General features: G+C 42.1%; 1 protein-coding gene across 1 annotated transcript; it reads right to left on the reverse strand.

Annotated features, from left to right (window-relative positions):
- Nucleotides 1-915: 915 nt before the first annotated feature.
- On the reverse strand, nt 916-24,137 carry LOC108925122 (chondroitin sulfate proteoglycan 4-like). The gene is made up of 10 exons (XM_018736884.2): nt 23,902-24,137; nt 19,598-19,761; nt 14,997-18,560; nt 14,251-14,724; nt 13,380-13,556; nt 10,550-10,748; nt 10,228-10,359; nt 6,091-6,263; nt 5,582-5,765; nt 916-5,391 (listed from the first exon to the last, which is right to left on the reverse strand). The coding sequence occupies exons 1-10, from the start codon at nt 23,993-23,995 to the stop codon at nt 3,338-3,340; spliced, it is 7,215 nt and encodes a 2,404-aa protein (XP_018592400.1). The 5' UTR covers nt 23,996-24,137; the 3' UTR covers nt 916-3,337.
- Nucleotides 24,138-24,438: the final 301 nt, after the last annotated feature.

The raw sequence follows: 24,438 nt of genomic DNA on the forward strand, positions 1-24,438 counted from the left end.
AACTGCGAATCCTCCACTGAAATTTTCCAGTGGGGAAGCAACTGGGTCAAATATGTCATCCAAAAGGCAGGCCTTCTCATGCAAGGGGCCGGAAAAGAGCGCCCCCTTCTGTCAGGTGGCTGTATCAAGCACTACATCGTGTGGCCAGGGATGGACGGCGGTCACTTCTGCGGCCAGATCGCGGCGGCTGGGAGAACGGCACACGCTGCCATTCCTAAAGACGGCGAGGGCGACGCGGCTGAGCTGCTGCCGAGGAGGAAGGGCTGAAGGCCACATCTCCCTCGTTCTCTTGGCGCCTTTGAAGAAGGGCACTGCGCACATCTGAGAGTATTTTCAATGGTAAACATGTTCGCCGAAAGGAAGGTAACCAGGCCTTTCTCAGACTTGTCTTTATAGCAAATATTTGGACAGGTGCGACTGTAGAAGAGCGCAGAGCACATGGCAGGAAGCATTTTCGATTTGTCAAAAGATGCTTTCAAAGTGAATTATAAATCAGAATGAAATGATTCAAGGTTATGTTTTTTTTTTTTTTTTTTTTTTTTTACATTTCTGATAGGAGAGAAAGACAAATGGAAAGACTTACATCAACATCCGCTAGTGAACAGAAATAGAGAACTTCCACAGTATCCTCACAGCTCCGAGACGCACTCCTTTCTTTTAAAGCATCTGAAAGTGCACTTTTGCAACCATTAATATTAACCTCACTGTAAACTAAACTGAACAAAAGGACAATTAATGTACATATCTGCTACTGAAAATAAAAAAAACCTCTATTCTAATACTGTATTTAAGTGTATTGTAAAGTAATGGAAAACATTGCTTCTCTTTAAAAGTGCCACAAATATTTATTTTTTTTTTAAAAATTACAGTAATAAATACATGAGGTACAAACAGTTTTAACAGTTTTTAGCAGTGTTAAAGCATGTAGTTCAGTGTTTCTACAGCATCAGTAAGTTTTAATGGCCACAGTGACTTAACAAAGCTTCCTTTAAAATACCAGAAATCTCTGCTCACCACAGGAAGTGTCAGAAAAAAAAAACAGCAAATGAATTTCTTGCATACGACACATTGTAACTAGCATACAGCAAGTGGTGAATCTTCCACAAGTACAGTATATGCACATTTTTCTTTTAAAAGGTATGCTACATCGTTTACCTTAAAAAAAAAAAATACATTTATGTGGGGCAGTTATTTGGTGCAAGCTGTGAACAAAAGGTTTTTTTACTGGGTAGTTTAATGCTAACAAGAGTAGATGACATCCTATCTTATCTGTAATATCAGAACAGTTAATGTTGTGTCTTTCAGGATGGCTAAACACCATAGGTAACTGAAGCCATACTGTAAAATATAAAATCTATAACCAATATAAACAGTTAATTTTTTACTGAATAAAGGTATACTGATGGATACAAATAGACATTTGGATCTTTGCCCGTTTAAATGCCAGTTTCACTTCACACACAACTACATTTATAGGTTACGAAGAGGGTTTCTGTGGAGGTTTTCTGCAGAGTTTTGAAAAAAGCTATTATTATTAATATTAAACCAGCTATGAACCATCTTGACCTGTTTATGTGCAGCTTCTTCAAACTTATGTACTGGTTTTCCACAAGTGATCAGACACAGGGCGCTACATGAGGACCATTCTAACAAAGGATACTTCTTTCGTTACACTGAATAGTTGTTTTCTCCAGGTGATCTCAGAGAGCTCTCAGTTGGCAACATGAATCAGAGTATATAATAGTTTTCCTAATTCGATTACAATATTACTTTAATATTTTCCATCAGTTATGCACATTATGGTATCTTGCAGCAGAGGTCATAGATATTTCGACTGAACATTTTTGATTATTTAGCTTCAGAATAACCCTGGCCAATCTGAGTGACAACTGAAGTTTCAGGTGGTTTTTTTTTATAATCAAATAGTCTCTTATACAGCATCATATATTTTGCTTTCACACATTTACATTAAGAAATATCTATTTTAAAATCAATCAAATGTATTTTGGATTTACCACTAATTAATTACATCTTTATTATTAAAATCTGGAAAATATTGCTCCAGATTAATAATGCTATACTAACACCTAATGAAAAGGAACAGTTCCTCTTAATGCCTACTGATGCAAAAAAATCTCTGGAAAACACATCTGTTCTATTGTTCTGCTTTCATAAATATCTGAGTTCTTTCCTTTTTCTAATAGAAAAACACCGAAACCAACCAGCTCTGATGAAATACAAAGCCACTGTACTCTCAGATCTTACGACTGCAGGAGTAAAGGGGCCCTTTGAGAATGTCTAGATTCTCAGAATTATTCAACTAAAGACCATCTTGTCTCAATTTTCATTAAAAAAAAAGACAAGTCCACATAAAACTGTGAAATACCCAGAAAGCAACTGAACCAAATTGCATAAGAAGAAAACAATTCATAATAGAACTGGCACTTTATGATTTTTGATCTTGTAAAAGCCCAAAATAACAGCTCCCGTGTGTGACACCAGGTGTCAGGTGGTGGACTGGCGTTCTTGGTTTTTCATTTTACATCTAACTAGCAAGACCTGCAGTGTGTAATGGAAGCAGCCACTTTGGCTGCTGTCAGAAGAGAGCACAGCTGCATCTGGCAACGCTCTTACTGTCAAACAGCTGAGTGTGATAAAGAATCCCAAATTCTTTATCAATAGTACCAAATAGTCTTTATCGTGTACCACACTAAGGTATTAAAAGGACCACACCTCTCAGCTGTGTTCCCCAGATAGAGGCTCCCAGGGCCCAAGTTGCAGGGAAGCCTGCAGTGCTGAAAGACCAGGATCTGTAGTTTTCACACTATAGCGTCCGTCCGTCCGTCCATCCATCCATCACTGATAACCACTTGTCCTAATGCAGGATGTGGCAGTGATCCGGAGCCTGTCATGAGGAGTACTGAGCACAAGACAATATACACTCATTGCAGGACAAACAAATGTGTATTAACACATGCTAAGGGCAATTTGGTAAATAAAGAGCAATCAACACAAAGTAAATTATGAATTATTGTTTCATGGTTAATTTTCAATTTAAACTATATATTTGGAAATAAGTGGCGAAAGACATGAAACGGTAAACATTTTTTATGGGTAACAGAATAAATTAGTTATTTCCCTCAAGGCACACATTTACAATAACCTACGTTGTTGTGCTATAAATCTACCCTTTAGACATTTGTATCTCTTTACTGAGAGTAAACAGTGTAAAAGACTACTTAGCTTGCAGGGCAAAAACTTTTATGATCCTATTCCTCCATCTGGCCAGCAGCACTGAAATAAGGACCATGCTATAGGTGAGTCATGTTTACAGAGATCACACCCAGTACTGGTTGTCTCGTAAGGTTGGGGGAGTGGTGCGACAATGCTGGACGGCCTCTGCACCCAGGTTGGTCCAAGAACAGAGCAGCACAGAGGCATCTTGGGGACTGACCCGGGTTACCAGAGGACTGCTGCGTACCCCCTCAAGGACAGGGCTGCCAGGGCAACTGGGCACCAGTGGGGTCACAATAACAGACGGGACAGTCAGACTCCTCTCCGGCTGGCCGAGGTAAGGGCTGCTGGGAACTGTAGCGGTGGACAGGTCCTGAATCAAGCCTGGCTGGGCCCGTTTTTCTCTGCGGCGTCGAAAGACCAGGATGAGGACTACTAGGATGATTACGAGGAGCAGGCAGGCCAGGAGAGGGAGGATGATGAGAAGGGGGTCTGAAGACGGTCGGGGAAAAGACTCCACCCTCACTGGGGTGTTTTTGTGGGGGAAGTCATGTTTTCCAGAGGTAGTTCTCGGAACACCCGGAGAAGTGGCATTGCTCCGATTATGGCTACCCCAGCGATTTCGACCCTTGAATTTCTGCAAAGTCTTGTGGTGCCTTTGTGTAGGAACCAGAGAGCTGAATGGAGTGTGTGACAAGGAAGCAACTGCTGTGGTTCTACTCAGTGGGGGAGATCTGGTTGTGTGAACAGGGGTATCTGTGATAACTGGTCTTGTGTGTAATGGGTCATATGTCACAACAGTGAAACAAAATTCACCCCTCGAAGGCTGAACCTTATTTGCTTTCAATACAAACGCAAACGAGTCGTTCAAGGACTCGACACCAGTCATGTTTGCTCTTTCCTCAATAGCAACTCTTCCCTGCTCCACATCCTGAAAGGAGAAGGAGGTGGTAGCATGATGCATACCATTTGTGTCACTGACAATTTTTACCACTTTGCCATGTTTTGGATGAGAGAGGATTTCAAAATGAGGGTCACTGCCACTTAGGATGGCTAATTCTGTAGCATTAAGGAAGTCTTTCCGCAGTTTCACAGGAACTCCATTGGGGATCCTCACATCCTCTCTGAATCGGACTAAGGGTATTACAGTGATGTTGACTATTTGCTCTGTCAGGTTGCTTTCAGATGTGAAGGCAGTAAACTCAAAGGTATCATGGGAGGACGAGAGATCTGTCATATGATACGTCAGTCTACCTGTCTGGAGATCCTTCTGGTCAAACCCATCAACCACCTTGCCATCAATGAGAAGCATGCCATGACGTGGAGGTCCTGTTACTTGATAGTGAATGGTTTTGTTCCTCCCAGTGGTTTCTGCAAATAGATGCTGGTCTGAGATGATGACAGAGGTCTGACCTTGTTCCAGTACCACCTCAGTGTTATTTATGAGAGAAATCGTGATCTCGGTCACCTCAAGGTTGAACAGTTTGTAAACTGGCCGATGTTGTCCATCTGTAACACTGAAGTAAAACACCCCAGAATAGGGGCTTCCATCTTGAACAAAATACACCTTCTCATTGTTGATATCAGCTTGGCTGAAGGTCAAGATAGACTCATTCAAACTGTTCTTCATTGCCAGGAACCCATTGTTGGGCTTGCTGATCACAGTGTACTTGATATCATCTGGAGGATTGTCCAGGTCTACCACTGTGAGGTTCTCTGGACTCAGGACAACTACATCTCCTTGCATGACCCTTATGCTTGGAGATTTGGTCTTAAGAATGGGAGGCTGATCGTTAACAGGGATGATAGTGAGGTTGAAAGCTTCCTCCACCACATCACTGTCATCCAGAGGACGTTTGGCTGGCTTGCTTTTCAGGTTTAACCAAGCATCAAAGACAAAGCTGTCATGGGTTGTCTCCGAATTGTCATGCTGGTAGGTGATTCCAAACTTATTGAGAATAAACTGAGAGAAGTTTGGCTTCTCCTGGGTCAGATTCCGCTCCCCCACAATAATGACACCATGACGGGGCAGGGAAGTGACCTGATACCAGACTTCATAAGAGTGACGCTGTGGCTCTGGCAGTTTAGCCATTAAGTTAGAGGCATCCAGCTTGACTCTGTCAATCACCACTCGTTCTCCTTCAGTTACAACTGCACCTGATAAGGTGAAAAGACAAATCATGGATGTACATGGAATAACAAGCAATTCCATCCTCATTTTAGAAATTGTTGTCCGTAGCATTACGATTCATGCTGTCCGTGTTGTTTCAGAAGAAACTTAACATGCACACTGATTTCAATGGTGAATTCCACAATTCACCTTAGTTACACAAGTGCAGTGTCTTACCAGTGTTCGCAAGGAGAAGCGTTTTACGTTCAGGGCCAGTGTTTTCATACGAGATGTCAATTTTAAATATCTGGGCTTCAAGGAAGGCAGGTGGAGACGAAACTGTGAAACTCATGGAGTCAGTGAAGGTCCAATGTATGGATTCCACATGGCTGTGCACATAGATAATCATACCTTCATCAACCTGAAAAACACCCATAAAGATTTCTGTAATGTCAAAACTGTGACTATACTTAACTACTTTTCTCTATTGGACTTCTTGAATGTTGAATCCTTTTTTTGAAGAGCTAGGTCTCACGATGTTGAAGTGCTCTTACTATGACATTATGATTTCTTAAAGAAACTGCCATTGACACACCAATAATTAAGCTCCTTTAATCTGTTCTAATACCCATTAATTATACTCCCTTCTAGAGAAATCTCAGAAATAAAACCTATTTAGAACTCAAAGTCCCTGTCCCTGCAAATCCGGTGAAACTGAAGAAACAATGAGGGTGATGAGTGCATACCATTGTCTGAGTGAAAGAGGAAATCTCTGTAGTAGAGTTGTCTGCTTGCAGCTGGAGAAGCCTCCCCTGTGTTGGTGGGCTAATGATGCTGAAGGTGATGGTGCGGTTTCCCCCTGCGTCATTGTCGTTGGTGACGGCCAGCAGTTCCTCAGTGGAAATGGGTTTGGAGGAACCTTTGATGGAGAAAACACAACACCGGGTCAGCCCCATCTACAAGCCACTGCACAAACATTATACTGATGGGTAGAAATAGTAAGAAGGGAACTTCCCAGGGCGTAAGTGTCACACTCAGCTGGCTACACAGTGACTGCAAACTCCATCTGTGTTGCAGTTCAGGAACCTCAGCTTTGATATACAACATGTCTACTGTGACCATCTATATCTTGTTCACAATAAATGGATGTGAACGGTCATGTGCAAATGTGAAAGAGGCAGCAGAGAACCGACACCATGTAGGACCTGGTTTAAATAAATTATTTAAACAAATAGCATAAATCAGACCCTGGTTTCAGCAACAAAAATTTCTGTCACATTCACAGCAATGCCAGCTGCATAAAGGGGAGGAAGGTAGTGTACTGATGAGGGCAGCTGCCTTGCAGTCAAAGGACCCAGGTTCAAATCTCACTCCTGCTGTAGTTCAAATCTCACTCCTGCTGTAGTACCAATGATTAAGGTACTAAACCTAAATCAATACGGTAAGAATTACCCAGTTGTAAAAACGGGTAAATTCTTGTAAATAGATCACAATACAAGCAATGCATTATAAGTTACTTTGAACAAAGGCATCAGCTAAATAGATAATATTGAAAGAATTCAGGCCAAACTGCATTTTTAGAGTCATGTGCAGGTTCCCCAGCTACTGAATGTGTTCACTTTTTTTCAGGTAGAATTATAAGACAAATACAGGATCGACAGAACACACACACACACACACACACACACTTTCTGAACCGCTTGTCCCAGATGGGGTCGCGGGGAGCCGGAGCCTAACCCGGCAACTCAGGGCATAAGGCTGGAGGGGGAGGGGACACACCCAGGACGGGACGCCAGTTCATCGCAAGGCACCCCAAGCGGGACTTGAACCCCAGACCCACCAGAGAGCAGGACCCGGTCCAACCCACTGCGCCACCACACCCCTATTGACAGAACACAGCTGCATAATATAATGTTTACAGTGTAGTTCAGTAAAATCCTGCCTCATACATGTTAGAAGTATTTTCAAATAAATGGAAAATAAAATAGATAAAAAGAACCAAGGTCTTGACAGAAGGACACAAGTCATTTGTGCCGTTCAGCTACATACTGTTTTCTAAATCAACTAACCTTGGAAGGCAAGCTATCATGAGGCGTAATGGACAAAAATTGAATATGGAGAACTATGTGGATGAGCTATGAGAATTTGTTCCAGGGAACAATGAACACAGAGTAACGCTGAGCTGTAGTGGTGTGTGTGTGTGAGTGCAGAGGTTGCATAAGACAGCAAACCCAACAGAGGGATCTAAAAATGCCCAACTCTGCTCTGTGCAACTTTTAATGCCAGTGGAAAAACAGATCTAGAACTATGTTTGGATCAGAGTTGCAATAATAACCTCTTAAAGTATAATTAGATCGTAGGTCATTTGTTGGCATAGACTTTGCTGTATAAACATAGCCAGGCTTGACTACACTTACTAAGGGTTTTAAAGCATGACATTTGACTATCAGCTGAGAGACAAAGAGTAGAGTAAACGATAGACGGAAGTTGATTTTTTTTTCCCCCCATACAGCAACATTAAATATTTTGTATTTAAATGTACATTCACAAAACACTTTATTAGGAACACCTGTACACCTGCTTATTCATGCAACTATTTAAGCAGCCAATCATGTGGCAGCAGCGTAATGCATAAAATAATGCAGATACAGGTCAGAAGCTTCAGTTAATGTTCACATAAAACACCAGAATGGGGAAAAATGTGATTTCAATGATTTTGACCATGGCATGATTGTTGGTGCCAGATAGGTTGATTTGAGTATTTCTGTAACTGCTGATCTCCTGGGATTTTCACGCGCAACAGATGGTGCGAAAAACAAAAAACATCCAGCGAGCAGCATTTGTGCAGATGAAAAAGCCTTGTCGACGAGAGAGGTCAGAGGAGGAAGGCCAGACTGGTGTGACCTGATAGAAAGGCTACAGTAACTCAGTGGTTACACTCTTTACAACTGTGCTGAACAGAAAAGCATCTCAGAATGTACAACACGTCAAACCTTGAAGCAGATGGGCTATAACAGCATAAGACCATGTTGGGTTCCACTCCTGTCAACCAAGAATAGAAAGCTGAGGCTGCACTGGGGACAGGCTCACCAAAACTGGACAGTTGAAGACCGGAAAAACGTAGCCGGGTTTGATGACTTTCGATTTCTGCTGCGGTACACACATGGTAGGGTCAGAATTTGGCGTCAAAAACATGAATCTATGGACCCAACTTGCCTTGCGTCAACAGTCCAGGCTGGTGATGGTGGTGTAATGGTGTAGGGAATGTTTTCTTGGCACGCTTTAGGCCCGTTAATACCAATCAATCATCGCTTGAATGCCACAGCCTATTTGAGTATTGTTGCTGACCATGTGCCTCTCTTTACGGTCACAATTTGTCCGTCTTCTAACAGCTACTTCCAGCATGATAACGCAGCATGTCACAAAGCAAAAGTCATCTCAAACTGGTTTCATGAACATGACAATGAGTTCAGTGTTCTTCAGTGGCCTTCCCAGTCACCAGATTAGAATCCAATAGAATACTTTTGGGATGTGGTAGAACGGGAGATTTGCAGCATGAATGTGCGGCTGACAGATCTGCAGAAATTGAGTGATGCAATCATGTATTTACATTTACTGTAGCGTTATCAGATCAATCATGTCAACATGGACCAGAATATCAAAGGAACGTTTCCAACATCTTGTGGAACATATGCCATGAAGAATTGACGCTGTTTTGAGAGCAAAAGGAGGCCCTACCAAGTATTAGTATAGTCATCCATTGTCAAGAACCGCTTGTCCCGAATGGGGATGCGGGGAGCCACAGCAACACACAACTGGAGGGAGAGGGGACACACCCAGGACGGGACACCAGTCCGTTGCAAGGCACCCCACGCAGGGCTCGAACCCCAGACCCGCCACACAGCAGGCACCCACTGAACCCGCCACTACCCCCCTGTATTAGTATAGTGTTCCTAATAAAGTTCAAAGTGAGTATAAATGATCAAACTGAAGAGGACACCATGTAGTCAAGAGCTGTTCACAGTACAAGCTTGTTAGAGACACCCGTATCCAGTGGCACTGGGGAAGACAGCAAGCCAATGCCCAGTGTGAACACATTCTCTCTAAGAAGATAATACACTCTACTAATATAAGCATTGCTGGAAACAGACTGATACAAAGTGAAACAACAAAACAAGAAAGCATGTCATTGCTGGGCTGAAACCTGGAAGTGAAAACCAGCTAATTCACCACAAACTGTATTGCAAAGCACTGTTTAAGTTGTTTCCTGCTTCCTTTCTGGTACAGATCAAAAAAAACATTACTGTATTTAATGAAGGGGGTGCGGTGACACAGGGGGTTTGGATTGTGCCTGGTCTCTGGTGTGTCTTGGGTTCAAGTCCCACTTGGGGTGCCCTGCGATGGACTGGTGTCCCATCCTGGGTGTGTCCCCTCCCCCTCCAGCCTTGCGCCCTGTGTTGCCAGGTTAGGCTCCGGTTCACCGCGACCCTGCTTGGGACAAGCGGTTTCAGTCAATGTGTGTGTATGTGCATTTAACGACATAAAAGAACAGTCAATTTAATCATGCTGGCTGAAAACTGGTCTTTTCAATATACAAGTTGATCGACCAGAGAACTATAGGACGATGGAGATGAGCATCATCTCAAATTTAGACAACTAAGTAGGAACAAGTAGCAACAAAGGGGATATGTGGTCCCATAACCTAAAGTTTCTGCTGCTGAACCTGAAATAAAAGTATTTAACCTGAACTGCTTGAGTCCATACTCAGCTCTGTAAATGGCATGAATGTGCGCTGCATCAGTTGCGTTCTTCATGCGACTGTGCCATTAAACTGCAAAATGCTCCATTTGGTCTATTTTGGAGCACGAAGATCTAGGGTTTACCTGGGAACACCTTAAGCGGGTAGTTCCTCTCCAAATTGAGGACCAGGGCTTTGGCTGTGATACTGAAGATCCGCCTTGGAGCAAAGTTGACACCATCATTGACCTGGAAATTAAAGCCGCCAGACATGGCACCTGGAAGACAACACACAAAGAAACAACATGTCAGTGACTTTCTCCCAGTTTGACGACTCTCTGAAAATATTTACTTTTTAAGCCAGCCGGATCACTAAACCGGAGCTATGCTGAAAACAAAGGTTCAGAATGTCAATGGTGTGAATGGAGACAGGGATGAGGGAGATCAGTTGTTGAGCATATGACTCACCACTATGTACCAAAACCAGCTGACCCTGGTCGATGTGGGCCTGGGTGAAATTGAGGATCTTCCTGTCTGGTGCACTTTTGAGAGCCAGGTGTCCGATGCTCGGTGGGGTGACGATGAATTCCAAGCTCTCAGGTGGAGAGTCTCTGTCCCTTGCACACAGGTCATGCGCAGTGATCTCTGTGATGGAGTCCACCCACACCTGGCCACAGAGAAATATGACTGGCCATCAGCTTGCAGTCCATGCACACAGTACATGCATCTTAAGTCCATTTACTTTTTTCATTTCAGTTTCTGTGTTTAATTCTACTTCAAATGAAGATTTATGCTTTTTTTTACATTTGCCCTGAAATATCACAGATGAAAAGGGAACCATGCAGCGTTTCAGTTCTGCCTGAATTAAGATCTTCTACGAGGAATTTTTCTTGGAAAGAAACTGACGATGCATGAGAATAAGACAAAATAAATTTCTGCTTAAAACTCATAAGGGGAGCTACAGAGAATTACCACAAAGGCCTGGGTTGCAATTATCTGCTTTCCTAAGCTTTCCAGGAGACACCGCATCTCCTGGCTGTCATTCAAGTGACAGCTTTTCGAAAGGTTGCGACCAAACTCTCCGTGGGGTGTTAGTTGCCCCAGGGGGTGATTTTCAATTAGCACTTCCATGACTCATACCTTCTAACACCTCCCTCCCAAGTACACATGAACGTGTGTGTTCCTCAGGGGACAGGATGGCTCAGGGCATGTCATACTTGGAAGAGGCACAGTCTGATAGGTATGTGTATGTCTGTGTGTGAGGCCTCCTACAGTAATTTTAATTATTTCAATAACAAGGAAAAAGAACAAAATCATTATACATATCACAGTTTCGACAATATGAATTTTTTACATAAGAAAAAGAAACTATGAAACTGAAAAATTCATCTTTCTTACCAAAGTAAAATGAATTATAAAAATAATATAAAGTGAACATAAAAAAATTTATTATGCTAACATAAAATAGACATTAATACGTAATATACATTTAGCCTTACAGCAATTGTTCTTTATGGACAATTTTACCATGGGTGAGAACATTAAAATGTCAAAGAAAAGTAGAAAATGACATGATTTCTACTGACATTTAGCTTAATATTATTGGTCTTAGAAGAATTTCTGATTAGTATTAATATTTGTTCAAGAAACAGAAATACTACATGGGAAATGCCGGCAAAAAAAAAAAAAACAACAATCTAAAAACCTGTCAACACAACGAAATTCACTGTATTTACACACACACACACACACACACACACACACACACACACACACACACACACACACACACACACACACTCTGACTGAAATCGCTTGTCCCAAGCAGGGTCGCGGCGAGCCGGAGCCTAACCCGGCAACACAGGGCGCAAGGCTGGAGGGGGAGGGGACACACCCAGGATGGGACGCCAATCCATCGCAGGGCACCCCAAGCGGAACTCGAACCCCAGACCCACCAGAGAGCAGGCACAGGCCAAACCCGCTGCACCACCGCGTCCCCCTCATTGTATTTAGTCCAAAGGAATTTTTTTTTTTGGTGTCAATCTTAGTTAATTAAAACAGTAAAAATGACAAATCCTACTATCTGAGTTCAAAAGGTCAAAGGTCCTGCATATATTTTGTGACAGGTCAGAGAATGCGCATTTTAAATATCAATTATGAGTGCAGTTTGCCACCTGGTGGACACTTTGGATATTTTATTAATCAAGGGAAACAAGGTTACAGGAATAATTTCCACAAAAAAGGGTGAAATAACACACCTTTTCACCGAACACCATTAACACCATTATTAACGACATTTTGTCAATGAGAAAAATCTGAAACTAAAAAGCACATCTACAGACAGGTTAAAATGGGTGCCTTAGGGTAGTGGCCACTGTATGGCAATGAAGAGCAAAGTGTCTGGTTTGAGGAAACAAATATCAATTTCTTATTCTTCACTGCAAGCTGTCTTTACAAGCAAAATGCGATGCATGTAAGCAGGCTATAAACTACTGCAGTTTTTTCACATTAGTGTATATATTTATCAGATACATTTTTCATAATGCTGCACTGGTCATGAAGTGCATGTTTCGAGTTGTGTTCAGAAATTTTTCAAATGTCTAAATATATTATCATATCTAATATCACACTTTCAAATTATACTACATAAATTTAAAAAACTTTATCAATCCCAAAGGAACCGGAATTGATAACACAAAGCATTATGATATTGGTGCATTAGGTTTTCATATATCTTTAAAAGTTAAAACTGCACAAATTGTGAATAAAAAGCAGCTACTTCACACCTCATACTTAAACACACAGTTTCAGACTGCAAACAGACAGTACTAGCAATAATGTGCTGAAATGCAGGGGCACATTTATCTGTGGCATTAACAACAGTTACTTCAGGACACAGTTTAGCAGAGTGGGTATGGAAACCATTAGCTGATGGGCAGTAAAGCACCACATTCAAATAGGTCAGTGCCCATACATCTGCCCCAACTAAGTAACACTGGCACTGGTCTCTAATGGCACTCTGTCTGCAAGTTAAAATCACCCAAAACAGGTTGACCTACTGACCCTGACAGCACGATTACCCACCTCTGCAGCCCTCTTCTGACCAGGAATACACTTGCTTAAGGGCACATTTTTTGTTTCTCTGTTGCTAGACTTTAACCATCTCCATATAGCTTTTGCAGAATACTTCTGTTTCAGATAATTCTGTGTGTATGATTGCTAACACCTCAGTCGGTGCAGCAATGCCAAAAGCTTTCAGAATGACTGTTAACACATATCTTGAAAAGTTCACACTTACTGTGAGGATTCTGTTCGCCGTTACAACTGGAGGTTCGTCATTGATCGGGGTAACACTGATGTACACCGCCTGGGGCAGACTCTGCTTTCCCAGATTCTCGTCCTTGGCAATAACGGTGAAGTTATCAGCCACTGTCTCACTGTTGTCGTGAATGTAGTAGATGAATTCTTGCTCAATCTGAACAAACATCAAACACACCATGCTATGATTGAAACTCAAAGCAGAAAAACAGCAAAATCACACACACACACACACACACACACACACACACACACACACACACACACAAAAACAGCTTGTCCCGAGCAGTGTCGCGGCGAGCCAGAGCCTAACTCAACAACTCAGGCCACAAAGCTGGAGGGGGAGGGGACATACCCAGGATGGGACGCCAGTCTGTCACAAGGAACCCCAAGCAGGACTCGAACCCCAGACCCGCCGAAGAGCAGGACCTGGCCAAACCCACAGCACCCCCGTACCCCCCTCAGCAAAATGACATCATTTCAAATAGAGCAAAATTAGGATATACTAGCTTCTTTAATTAAGAACATTTGTATTACATATTTTCAAAGATGTGAATATTTTATTTCAATTGCATTTTCTTCAGTTTCATTTTCTAAAATTTCCCTGTTGTAGCTGCTAACTGGCAGTACAATCCATCCAGACTGAACAGCAACGCTGATAGCTGTGGTACCTTATGTTGCATCACAGTATGACGTTCTTACATTAAAACTTTTAGACAATCAAAATACATTAAGCTATTAAATATATACACTTATCGCCAGTTAGCCAGTCCTAATTCGTGCCTAAAAACCAACCAAATATCGAAAAAATTTTTTTATTTCCCCCTTTGCATGGTAGAAGAGAACGGTACCTGCTTCCTGGTGAATGCGGTCACGGGAACACCAGGGGTGCGAGAAAGTTCAATGTGGCCGTGACGTGGTGATTCAGAGACAATGTAATGGAAGTTGAGGCCTGAAAAGTGGCGATTTGTGACTGTGATGATGTCTTGTGTCAGAGCTTTTGCAGTGCCCTCATCTAGCGTGATATTGGAAACCTGGACTGGGATGAAGTGGGGGATGATGTCCACAGACATCCTGATGTCATTGACCTCAGTGACTCCATTGGTAGCAAACATCACAAAGGAGTCATTCAGCTGGTTGGGCTCAGTTTGCACATACTGGATGTTCCCAACATTGATGTCTTTTTGAGTGAAGGTTCGGATGGGCGTCTCCTGTGTTCCAAGGTAACGCTCTGCACCCTCGGCAAAACTCCTGAGGTAGCCGTGAGAGGGCGGCATTTTCACCGTGAACATAATCTCTGATGGCAAGTTGTCTTCGTGGGTAACCTGTAACCAGACAAATGCATGACACGCTTTTATGAGGTCTTGACTTTAAGACGAGATTTGTTCAGGAGTTCAGAATGGCCTGCCAAAACTGTACTTTTGAGTGTTCACTTAAAAATATAACTGCAACTTTAATTTCTGGCATTAAACCATAAATAAATAAATCTGAGGATGGTTAAACATTTTAAATCTGATTGTATCAAAAATAACTGGTAGAAATAGCTGAGGAACCCTAAAGTCAAAGCAAAACAAATAAACTAATATTGAAAACCAACCTCAAGTTTTCTTTTAGTGATCTTCACAGGTTTGCCTTCTTCAACCAGAAGTGTGTTGTTATGAACAACCTTTGGTGGCTGCTGGTGGCTTTCCAAGTAAACCTTCACATTCACACTTGAGTCAAGATGCAGGTTCTTGACTTTTACCGTAACATTGAAAACATCCCACAGGTGCTTGCTGTCATCGTGGCGATAGACAACATTTCCCATCTTGATGTCATGCTGTGTGAAGCTATCCACCAGGAGGTCACTGCAGTAAATTCCACCATGTCTTGGGGGAACATACAGCTTGTAGGTAATCTCATTATCATCCCTGACATCTAGGTTGGTGGTCACACTAAAGTTGGCAGGTCCGAACACTGCTGCTTGTCCCTTCTGGACCAAAAGGCCAGTGTTGTTCTCTATTTTGAGGTAGGGGTCCTGTGCACTGACATCCAGCAGCGTGGAAGCATAATGCTTCCCGTCGGACACAAATAGTACAAAGCGTCCGAAGCTAACACCATGATGGATGAAGAGAACTCGCTTCTGTTCAAGGTCCTCCTGTCGAAACTGGTATAGTTTGTGCGAGGTGTCATTGGCCAGAACCAGGTCCCCCATAGGGATGCCACGGCGAGTGTAAATGAGCTGCCCATCAGTAAAGTCAGAGTCTGCGTCGTGAAAGCAAAGGTCCTCTAGAGTCAAGAGTCTCTGGCCATCTCTGACCACATGGAAAACTTTGTCAATGACACGAACTGGCTTTTCATCATTGACCAACTGAATGGAGATGTTAAACATGCCTTCCACCACATTATCATCATCATCTTTCAAAGAGGATAGGGACTTCTTACTGGTAGAGGTTACAAATGTAAACTGATCATAAATGGTTTCGCTGTCATCATGGACATATATAATGCGTTCCTCCAGAATATCTTGATTAGTGAAGGCTACAATATTGTCATTACTAGATGTTAAACTGGACAGGTTAATGCGTTTCAGTTTGCCATGTTTCGGACTTTTCGTTACTCTGTAATACATCTCTTTGTTAATCGGAGTTTCTGAAAACAACATATCCTTGGTGATTACCTTACTTTGCCCTTCCATTAGAGAGAGTCCATTGTTTTTCAATATAATGCTGTTCACGTCAGCCTTAATACCAATTCGAAAGTCGTAACTTGCTGAATGGGAATGTTTGGAAAACACCTGGAAGGTGAACATGTCCCTTGTATCTTCATGTGGTCTATCTACAAGTTCGTACTGTACCTTCAGATCAGTAACATTCTTCTGACTGAATGTGGAGTTCTTCTTTAATACCTTATTGTTGAACAGCATATTTCCTTTCCTTGCCAATGTCAACAGTCTGAAGTGAAGCTCACTGTCAGGTAGTTTCAAACCCTTCGTGACAGCATGAAGGTGCTGAGTGTCCAAGAATACTTTTCGAACTTTGTCGATCTCTAACATTTTATTCTTAATTAGCTTGTATTGTATCCACTTTATAGAAACAAGAAATGTGATTTCCTCAACAGCCATATTGCCAATGGTGATCTTACTTCTGAAGTGATCTGTAACGTTGTTGTCTTGAATTTCCTTGAAGGTGCTGAGGTATCTAAGGCGCTCCTTTTCAAGAAGTCTCTGAGAAAATGTGTTTGTGACTTTCCATTCCCCACTGGTGTGCAGCCGCTGCAGCTCTCCAAATTGAGGTGGCTCAATGACATCATAGCGGATGTCAATGACCTGCTTTACAGCATTGGTTTGTACAGCTAAGTGCCTCGTGCCTATGAGAGCCATCTCGCCCTGAATAACTTCTATTCCAGTGTTGTTAGCAATTCTGTGTTCCATCTTAATGGCCATGATTCTTAGCACCACAGTGTTGCTCACTTTCTCAGCATCACTGACTCTGAGCACAATCCTAGAGTTCCTCACACCATTGTGAACGTAATTTATCCTTCCGTTCTCCAAATCAGCATGAGAGAAGGTAGTTATTGCTTTGCCAGGGTTTTCATCATTTTCCAGAAATCCAGCATCTGCATTTAGGTTGCCCAATACAGAGTAGACGAGGTCAGTAGTGTTACTGTCTACATCAGAAGCTTTAAGGATGTCAGTGGTTATGGGCTTTTTCGAGTTTTCCAATAACACAAAGAGGTTTCCTTCAGGGAGACTCAATTCAGGGGCATCATTAGTTGGGGTGATAGTAATGTTGTATCTGTAAAGCTTATTTCCTTTAAGGTATGCAGGGACTTCTTTCTTACTACTGGAAAAAACTGAAAACATGAAGAAGTCTGTCAGGTCTTCTGAACCACCATGGATATACATCACTCTTTCATGCCACAGATCCAGCATGCTAAAGGTGTTCTCCTCTTGGTCCTGGTCAACATCTAACCGCAGCTGGCCATGTACAGGTTGCTCCTCTATTTTGAACACAATTTGAGATTGTCGGATTCCCAGCTTTTTAAAATCCAGGTTCACTTTGATATTCTTAGACTCCAGGGATGCTCTTCCACCTTCAGGCACAACTAGATTCCTAAGAATCAGAAAGTTCTGTCCACGCTTCTTATCCAGCCCCTTGGCAAAGGTGGACATGTGGACTGATGGTGTTGGGGTAACAACAGGAGTCAAATTCTCTGGGAATGTAGGAGTCACTGTGATGGTAGTTTCTTTTGGTGTCTCACAGCCAACAGATACATCTTTGCTGACCACTGCATTAGGAAGACCCATCTTTACACCGTTGACCTTGATATCTCTCAAACAACCCTTTAAAGAGCCTCCTCTGACTCGTTTCCCAGAGACTGAGGCAAGGCCCACTCTTCTGACCTCTGACCGTGTACTATCATCAATACCACCAATAAAGAGGAAACCCTTAAAGTGTAGAGGCCTGGAACGGGAACTGATGCTTGTTTTCACAGTTTCCTCATCTACAGTGAGCTCAAGGCTCTTGGAGGTGAACAGAAGTCTAACAGGATGCCACTTCAGGTCATTGATGAATGTGAGGGAGCGCAGCTCAGTCTTTGTTCCACCTTTGCCCACTACTGCAACCAGAAGGCCTTCTCGGATTTCCACAGCAACAAAGTCCCCTTGACGGGCAGGGTTGTACAGGATGATTCCTTCATGAGCTGAAGTGTGCAATACACATTCAAAAACTCCTTCTTGTGGAGCATTCCAAGGTGGGAGGGAAAAAAAGGCTTTTGAACTGAAGAAGCTGACTGGGTCATCCTCACTGGCTGAAAATTGAGGGCTACAGCCTAGGGACACTTCATAGACATTTTTGAAGCCAGAATATGGCCTAAGTGATGACAGCAGGTTGTGCTGATTGAAAAGCACTTCGTCAACACAGCCCCGGAAGCCTGCGGGATAGCTGGCGAGATAGGGCTTGTCGAGCCCACCAGAACCTCCCACATACAGTCCATCCTGGATATTGAGCTCATTTTCTGGCCCAGGCATTTTAAGACTATATTGGAAGTGTTTGTCCAAACTTAACGTAACATTATAATTCTCATGGAGAAGCTCCACTGTGTGCCAGGCCATGTCGTTCAGGGGGGTTCCTCGCTCTGAGCGAAGCGTGCGCTCTCCGGATCCCAGCTCTAATCTCACCTAAAGGGAAAAAACAGCAGACACTCTGTGTTAAATAAAGCTTTGCATGCAATGAAACTGAGACAAAGAACACTGCACCAAAATCTCACAAAATTCTTTAATACATCAACTGCGAAGCAAGCAAGTTACATACCTAAAACATACTGTCTACATAAGCTATTTTGAATGCTTTCAATCCTAATTTTTAACTTCTTACTAAATATATCAAATAGGATCATTTGATGTATTACAAAAAGTCAAAAATAAGTTTGGTTCTTTAAAAAGATTTGAATCTGCAAACAAATCATGTTTAACTGCAGTGTGTCAAGCATTGTTAGGCATTTTTCCTTTGGCTATTTTTAAGACTACATCTGTCAAAGTTTTGAGGACAAACGTGTAAAGACTTGTTTAACTCCAGGTTACAAAAAAAGTTTCCTGAGGAAGTTCATGTGTATATCTGATTCATTAGACAGGACTGCTCAGCCTGAGAAACAGTGGATAAAAACTCTTGCTTCTGAATATAAAGCATGCACTGTGCTGTTCAGACCAGTTTTACACTCTTTCATCTAAGGCAAATATGACAGTATCCTGGTAGAAGAAGGTCTACAATGGTCTGGTAAGACTAGTTTTAAATAGAACCATAAAGTGTGATTCAAACTTCTAAAGGTTTCCACTAAGTCATAAGTAATTTCAGCCCTACTGTCTTACTGCTTTGATGTGAAATCTCACATTGCTGCACAACACGACCTTTCACAACATCTCAGCTCAAGTCTGCAAGACATAAATACATTCAGTTCTTTAACTGTCCACATAGCTCATATTCTAATTTTCCAGAAATAGGTACTGCTCAAAACCTTTTTATAACACAAATGGACTTCCAAGGTGTGATTAATCTAGAACTGCGACAATGTTTAAAGTTTAACTGTTGCACAGCACCAAGATGGGGAAAAAGACATTTTGTACAACAGATATTTCAGAAGCAGGTGAACGTTTGTGTGAAGTATGTGACATTAGATGAACTGTCAATACTATGGTATCAATACTGTCTGTGTACTTGCCTGCAGCCGCCCGGAGCGCAATTCAACGAGGAGGTAGTCGCTCTCTCCTGCGGCGAGGAAGAGCATGCCATCAGAACTGGATGTGCGGAAGCGGACATGCAAAGTGGTGCGGCTGGATGACTCCATGGTCTTCAGTTGGACAAAACCATCCCCATAAAAGGAGGCTGCAGGTTAAACAGCAGAAGATTTAACAATACTGCTTCTGAAGTAACAATACAAAAAAGGCAGCAGAAAATTATAGTTAGAGCATAGTCTTCGTTACAAATCTTCTGTTACTAATAAAATGGTGTGCGAAGACAATGAATTTTTGTGCATAGCTATGCAGTGAAGATATTCTGTCAGTTCAGGCTTTTCTGGCAATGCTAGTGTTACAGTACTCTGGTTTGGTGATCTCCCACACATTCCTCTCTCAGGGATCCAAATGGCAACACATTCTCTCTGGGTAACTATTTTACATTCTTCTCTTTCAGCATTTTCCTCTTGAGCGCTGCAGAGAACCTGGTTGGGGGCATTAATATTTAACCAGGAAACACTGGCACATGTTTAAAAAACATACAAAAAGCATATCATTATTTCAGGACTTTATATCTTCTGTAACTTGAAATATATTCTCACAAAAGCACAGTATATCATTATTTTCTATTTCTACCTTTGAAAAAAGATAATGCAAAATGTGACAACCAAGAAACAAACATGAATTGAGCTTTTCTATATTTTACGTGCCACCTTGAACATGATGATTTTGACGACATTAAAACAGATCTCTGTTTCAATCTCAAGAAACTTAAATAATTGTGCAGCGTCAACACAAGGCACCCAGTGCAGTGCATCAAAGTCTTGTGGGAAAGAAAACTAGAAATTTCTCAAGCAACATTCCTAAAGATCCCCCACATGGTCCCTGAACTTAAACTACTTAAAATCCCCCTCAGCCAAGAGTATAACATGAAAATAGGCAGCTACAGTGTACTATGCAGTATGGCTGCATAGCTGAGCCTGTGACAGCATGCTCTCCTTGCATGTCAAAGCATGGGTGCAGCAAGAACTTCCATCCCACTATTGCGGTCCTAACTACACTGCTTCTACACACAGCTGTTTCTCCATTGCTGGGTTCGGCTCTCCTCTAATCCAACTTTCTTTGAATTTCTAATTAACCCCGAAAAACCTTTTTCCATCATCATTTTTTTTCCTGCCATGCTTTTGTTTTTGTGAACACTGGAATTATAGTTTAATAATTGCTTTTTTAATATCATTAAAAACAAAACAATTGTTAAAGCTTGCTGCAAGTAACACATTCAATTGACAGCTTGCAGCTATTTCTGAAGCATTAACCCAGTACTCCTGCAACTCCTAACACTATCTGAATCCAATTAATGCATGTTAATGGAGAACTGAATGCCTTTTAAAAGTGTGAAGTCAAAGCTTCAGATAAAAGACACTCACTCGAAACATTTAGAGCACTCTGACTATATAAATGGTGACAGACGTCTGACCTAAAAATAAGGAAAAGGTAAGAGGTCACACAGTAGAACCTTTTTAAATGCTGTAAATTATAGTTAGTAAGATTTACTAATACAGAAAATATAATGAAAACATTAGCTGTCAGTACTGAAATGTAAATATTAACATTTAATTCTAATTATAACAAACTAATAGACAATGATAACTATAACTAATGAATAGACAAACTGTAGACAATGACAAATTGTGATAATGTAATTATCATCCAGAATAGAACTAGTAAAAAAATAATTAAACTGGATGGCAAAGTTACCATGATATCACTCTGTTCTCAGAGTCATACCTTTTGGCCTTTAAAATAACACTGAAGAATTTTCCCTTGGAGAAAACAGGGAAGTGTATAAAATGCATACAATTAACCAATTCTCCGCAAATGAAAGCAGAGACAAACTGTTTGACAAATAACAAGAAAACAGAGCTGTGTTTTAAAACAAAACCAGAGGAGGAACCATTGAACCAAGTGAAGGCTGAAATGCCTGCACCTTCTCTTCTCCTCTGAAGACTCCAGTTCACAATGTAACCTGGGGCAGAGAGCAGCGAGCGCCTCCATGGATCACATCACAGAGCGGGCACGCTGCCAATTCCCACCCGCCCCGTAGACACTTCTCTCTCACTCACACAGACACACAGCAATGGTCCCTGCAGTTGGCAAGGAGGACTCATGGGAGTATGTACCTGGATTTCAATCCCTGAGAGCTCACAGGAGCCCAGCAGCCTTACTCAGCTTGCCAATTTTCAAACGGCTGTCCATCAGCAACCTTGACAAGAGGGGTACAGGAAGCGCAGTCACAGCGATAAGGACTTAAGAGTGTGCAACAGTGGTGGCGGAAGCGGTTATAAAGGGCTTTTATCTCATTATCTTACAAAGAAAGCAAGGCATTGTAAGCAGTCTCCTTTCATGAAAACAGGCCCAGCTAGGAACTCATGAATCTGGAGGGTTAATGACTCAAATGATTCAGTCATTTCAGAAACAATCTACCAAATTTTCAAACATTTGGAAAATTCAAGCAGATACAGCTGGTAGCATTGTGGTTGCAGCAGCTGCCTTTGGACCCAAAGGTTGCAGGCTTGAATCTCACCTCCAGCTGTAGGAGCCTTGAGCAAGGTATTTACCCTAAAGTACCCAACTGTATAAATGAGTAAATAATTATAAAGTAGCTTAACATTGTAAGTTGCTTTGGAGAAAAGCATCAGATAAATGCATAAGGAGCTCACACCAACAGGGACTTTCTCTATTCATAATGAGTTTTGTAAAGCACACAAAACCACTTCAGAAGCCATAGGGCTACTACTAATAAACAATGTAAGCACTTGGTTATACGCTGGCTCTTTGCATTACAAACATTCAAGTTACAAATCTTCAAAGACACAAGATCTTTTTTTATTTTGAATGGTATTTTCATCACTGTTCTATTTTCTAAAGCCACCTGCAATTCCATGTCTGGCTATTTTTCCGGTGGCAAAACTCAGCCAAAGATTATACGGTTATGGGTCTGCCTTATGGACTTGCTTTCACAGTACTTCTGGCTCACGTCTGGTGTCTGGGGTTTCTGAGTGCTGGTGGACAATAACAAGAGTGATGCACTTTTACGAGACTAATCGGTGAACAACTGGCACTGATTGGGAGTTTGTGCAGAGAAGTGCTTTTTTTTGTTCATTTTAAATTAGTTGTTCCACGTTAATAAAAATGTTAAAATGTCTTACAAAGTAGTTTTATTCATTATAGCTATGGCCAAGATTTTTACAAAACTGATGCAGTGAATAAATGAGGGGTGTCTGTTTTTATGTAGCTTTTATTGATTGTGATTTAGTGATAAAAGTGACTTTAAAGTTATATTCATTATAAAGTTGTTTAGCTAGCATCTTAGGTAGTGTTGGACAGAAGCGATGTGGGTTTGAATCCATCTCGGTATCTACGGAATTTGCAGGTTTGTATGGGTGTCCTCCAACAGCCCATAGGCATGTTGTTGGTGAACTAGCAACTCTAAATTCCCCATCGTATGTGTGAGTGAACCAGTGTGTCTGCTTTTGTTCATGCTGCATAAAATTTGTAGCACTGTAGATTTTAAAATTACTTCCAAACAACTTCGTGTCTTTCCAATGATGTATAACCAATTTCTAATCTCTGTTATTCGCTCTAATAATCTCTGGAAATAAAAAGCCATTAAGTAAAATGAATAATAGAAAACAGAAAAAAAAAAAAGTCAACTTATAAAAACTTTAGACTCCAGTTCACAAAATTCGGATTAACATGATACAGCCATTGACATGATTGTTAAGCTTAATGTTAACTTGAAATTATTTCATTTGGCATTTATTTAAATGTGATGTACGCCCGCAGCAGTATCGTGTTTAAAAGATTACATTATAAACCGATTATGTGTAATAAAGAATAGGCAAGGGCCGGGGGGGGAGGGGAAGATAGGATAAATACACTCGATAGCACTTCGCAGTAAATTTTTTTTTTTTTTTTTAAGCTTGTTTCCATCTAGTTTAGGATGTCAAATATGTTCTCGAGTTGCTGCAAAAGTTGACAGAAACGTCTGTCTGTCCCTCTCTCTCTCTCTGCGCTGAGGAACCGCGGCATCGTCAGCTACACAAACTAAGACTCAGTCAGTGTGTGCGAGGCTTAGCCTGTCGCCTTCCCGCAACGTCGCACATCTTTCTGCCCTCTTTTAATCCATTTCTAAGAGCTTCTCCTTCTCCGACCTTCTTTTACATGTGTACTAGACCGGACCCAAGGTTGGCCGGAGCGGCCCGGGGGCGGAGAGGCGCCTCTTACTTACCGCCGAGCGCTCGTCCCACCATGACTGACAGAAGCAGCAGTATCCCGCGCCTCAGAAGCAAGAACCCCTCCACTCGCTCCGCCGCGAGGACCATCTTCCGCTTCCCTTCGCCTACACTTTTCTGTTTTTGTTTTTTTTTCCCGTCCTTTTTATTTTCTTCTACAGGTTCCGCGGCCGTTTCAGCTCCCTGAGGAGAGTAGAGTTCACACGGCGCGCGAGACAGACCGCCCCCATTCCCAGGCGCCAGCCCCCCCCCGCCACCTCGTCATGTGCGGCTCGAGCCCTGGTAACGCGGCGCGCGCTGCTGACTCCGCCTACTTTCGGACCCTTCCAAAAACGCGCGGAGGTCGACTCTGCCGTCTCGTCAATGGAATACGGTATTATCAGCGTCCCTCGACAGATCGCGAGGTTTCCCCTCGTATCAAGCGTTTCAAACTCGGGCGCTTCGTTCTCGCACCGTTTGTTCCGCGCAGTTCCAGAAAGCGCGGGGTCACTGTGTCCCTCCTGCACACCCGTTTCTAAATATACTATAGTGTA

The sequence above is a fragment of the Scleropages formosus genome, chromosome 6 (assembly GCF_900964775.1).
Source record: "Scleropages formosus chromosome 6, fSclFor1.1, whole genome shotgun sequence".
NCBI lineage: Eukaryota > Metazoa > Chordata > Actinopteri > Osteoglossiformes > Osteoglossidae > Scleropages > Scleropages formosus.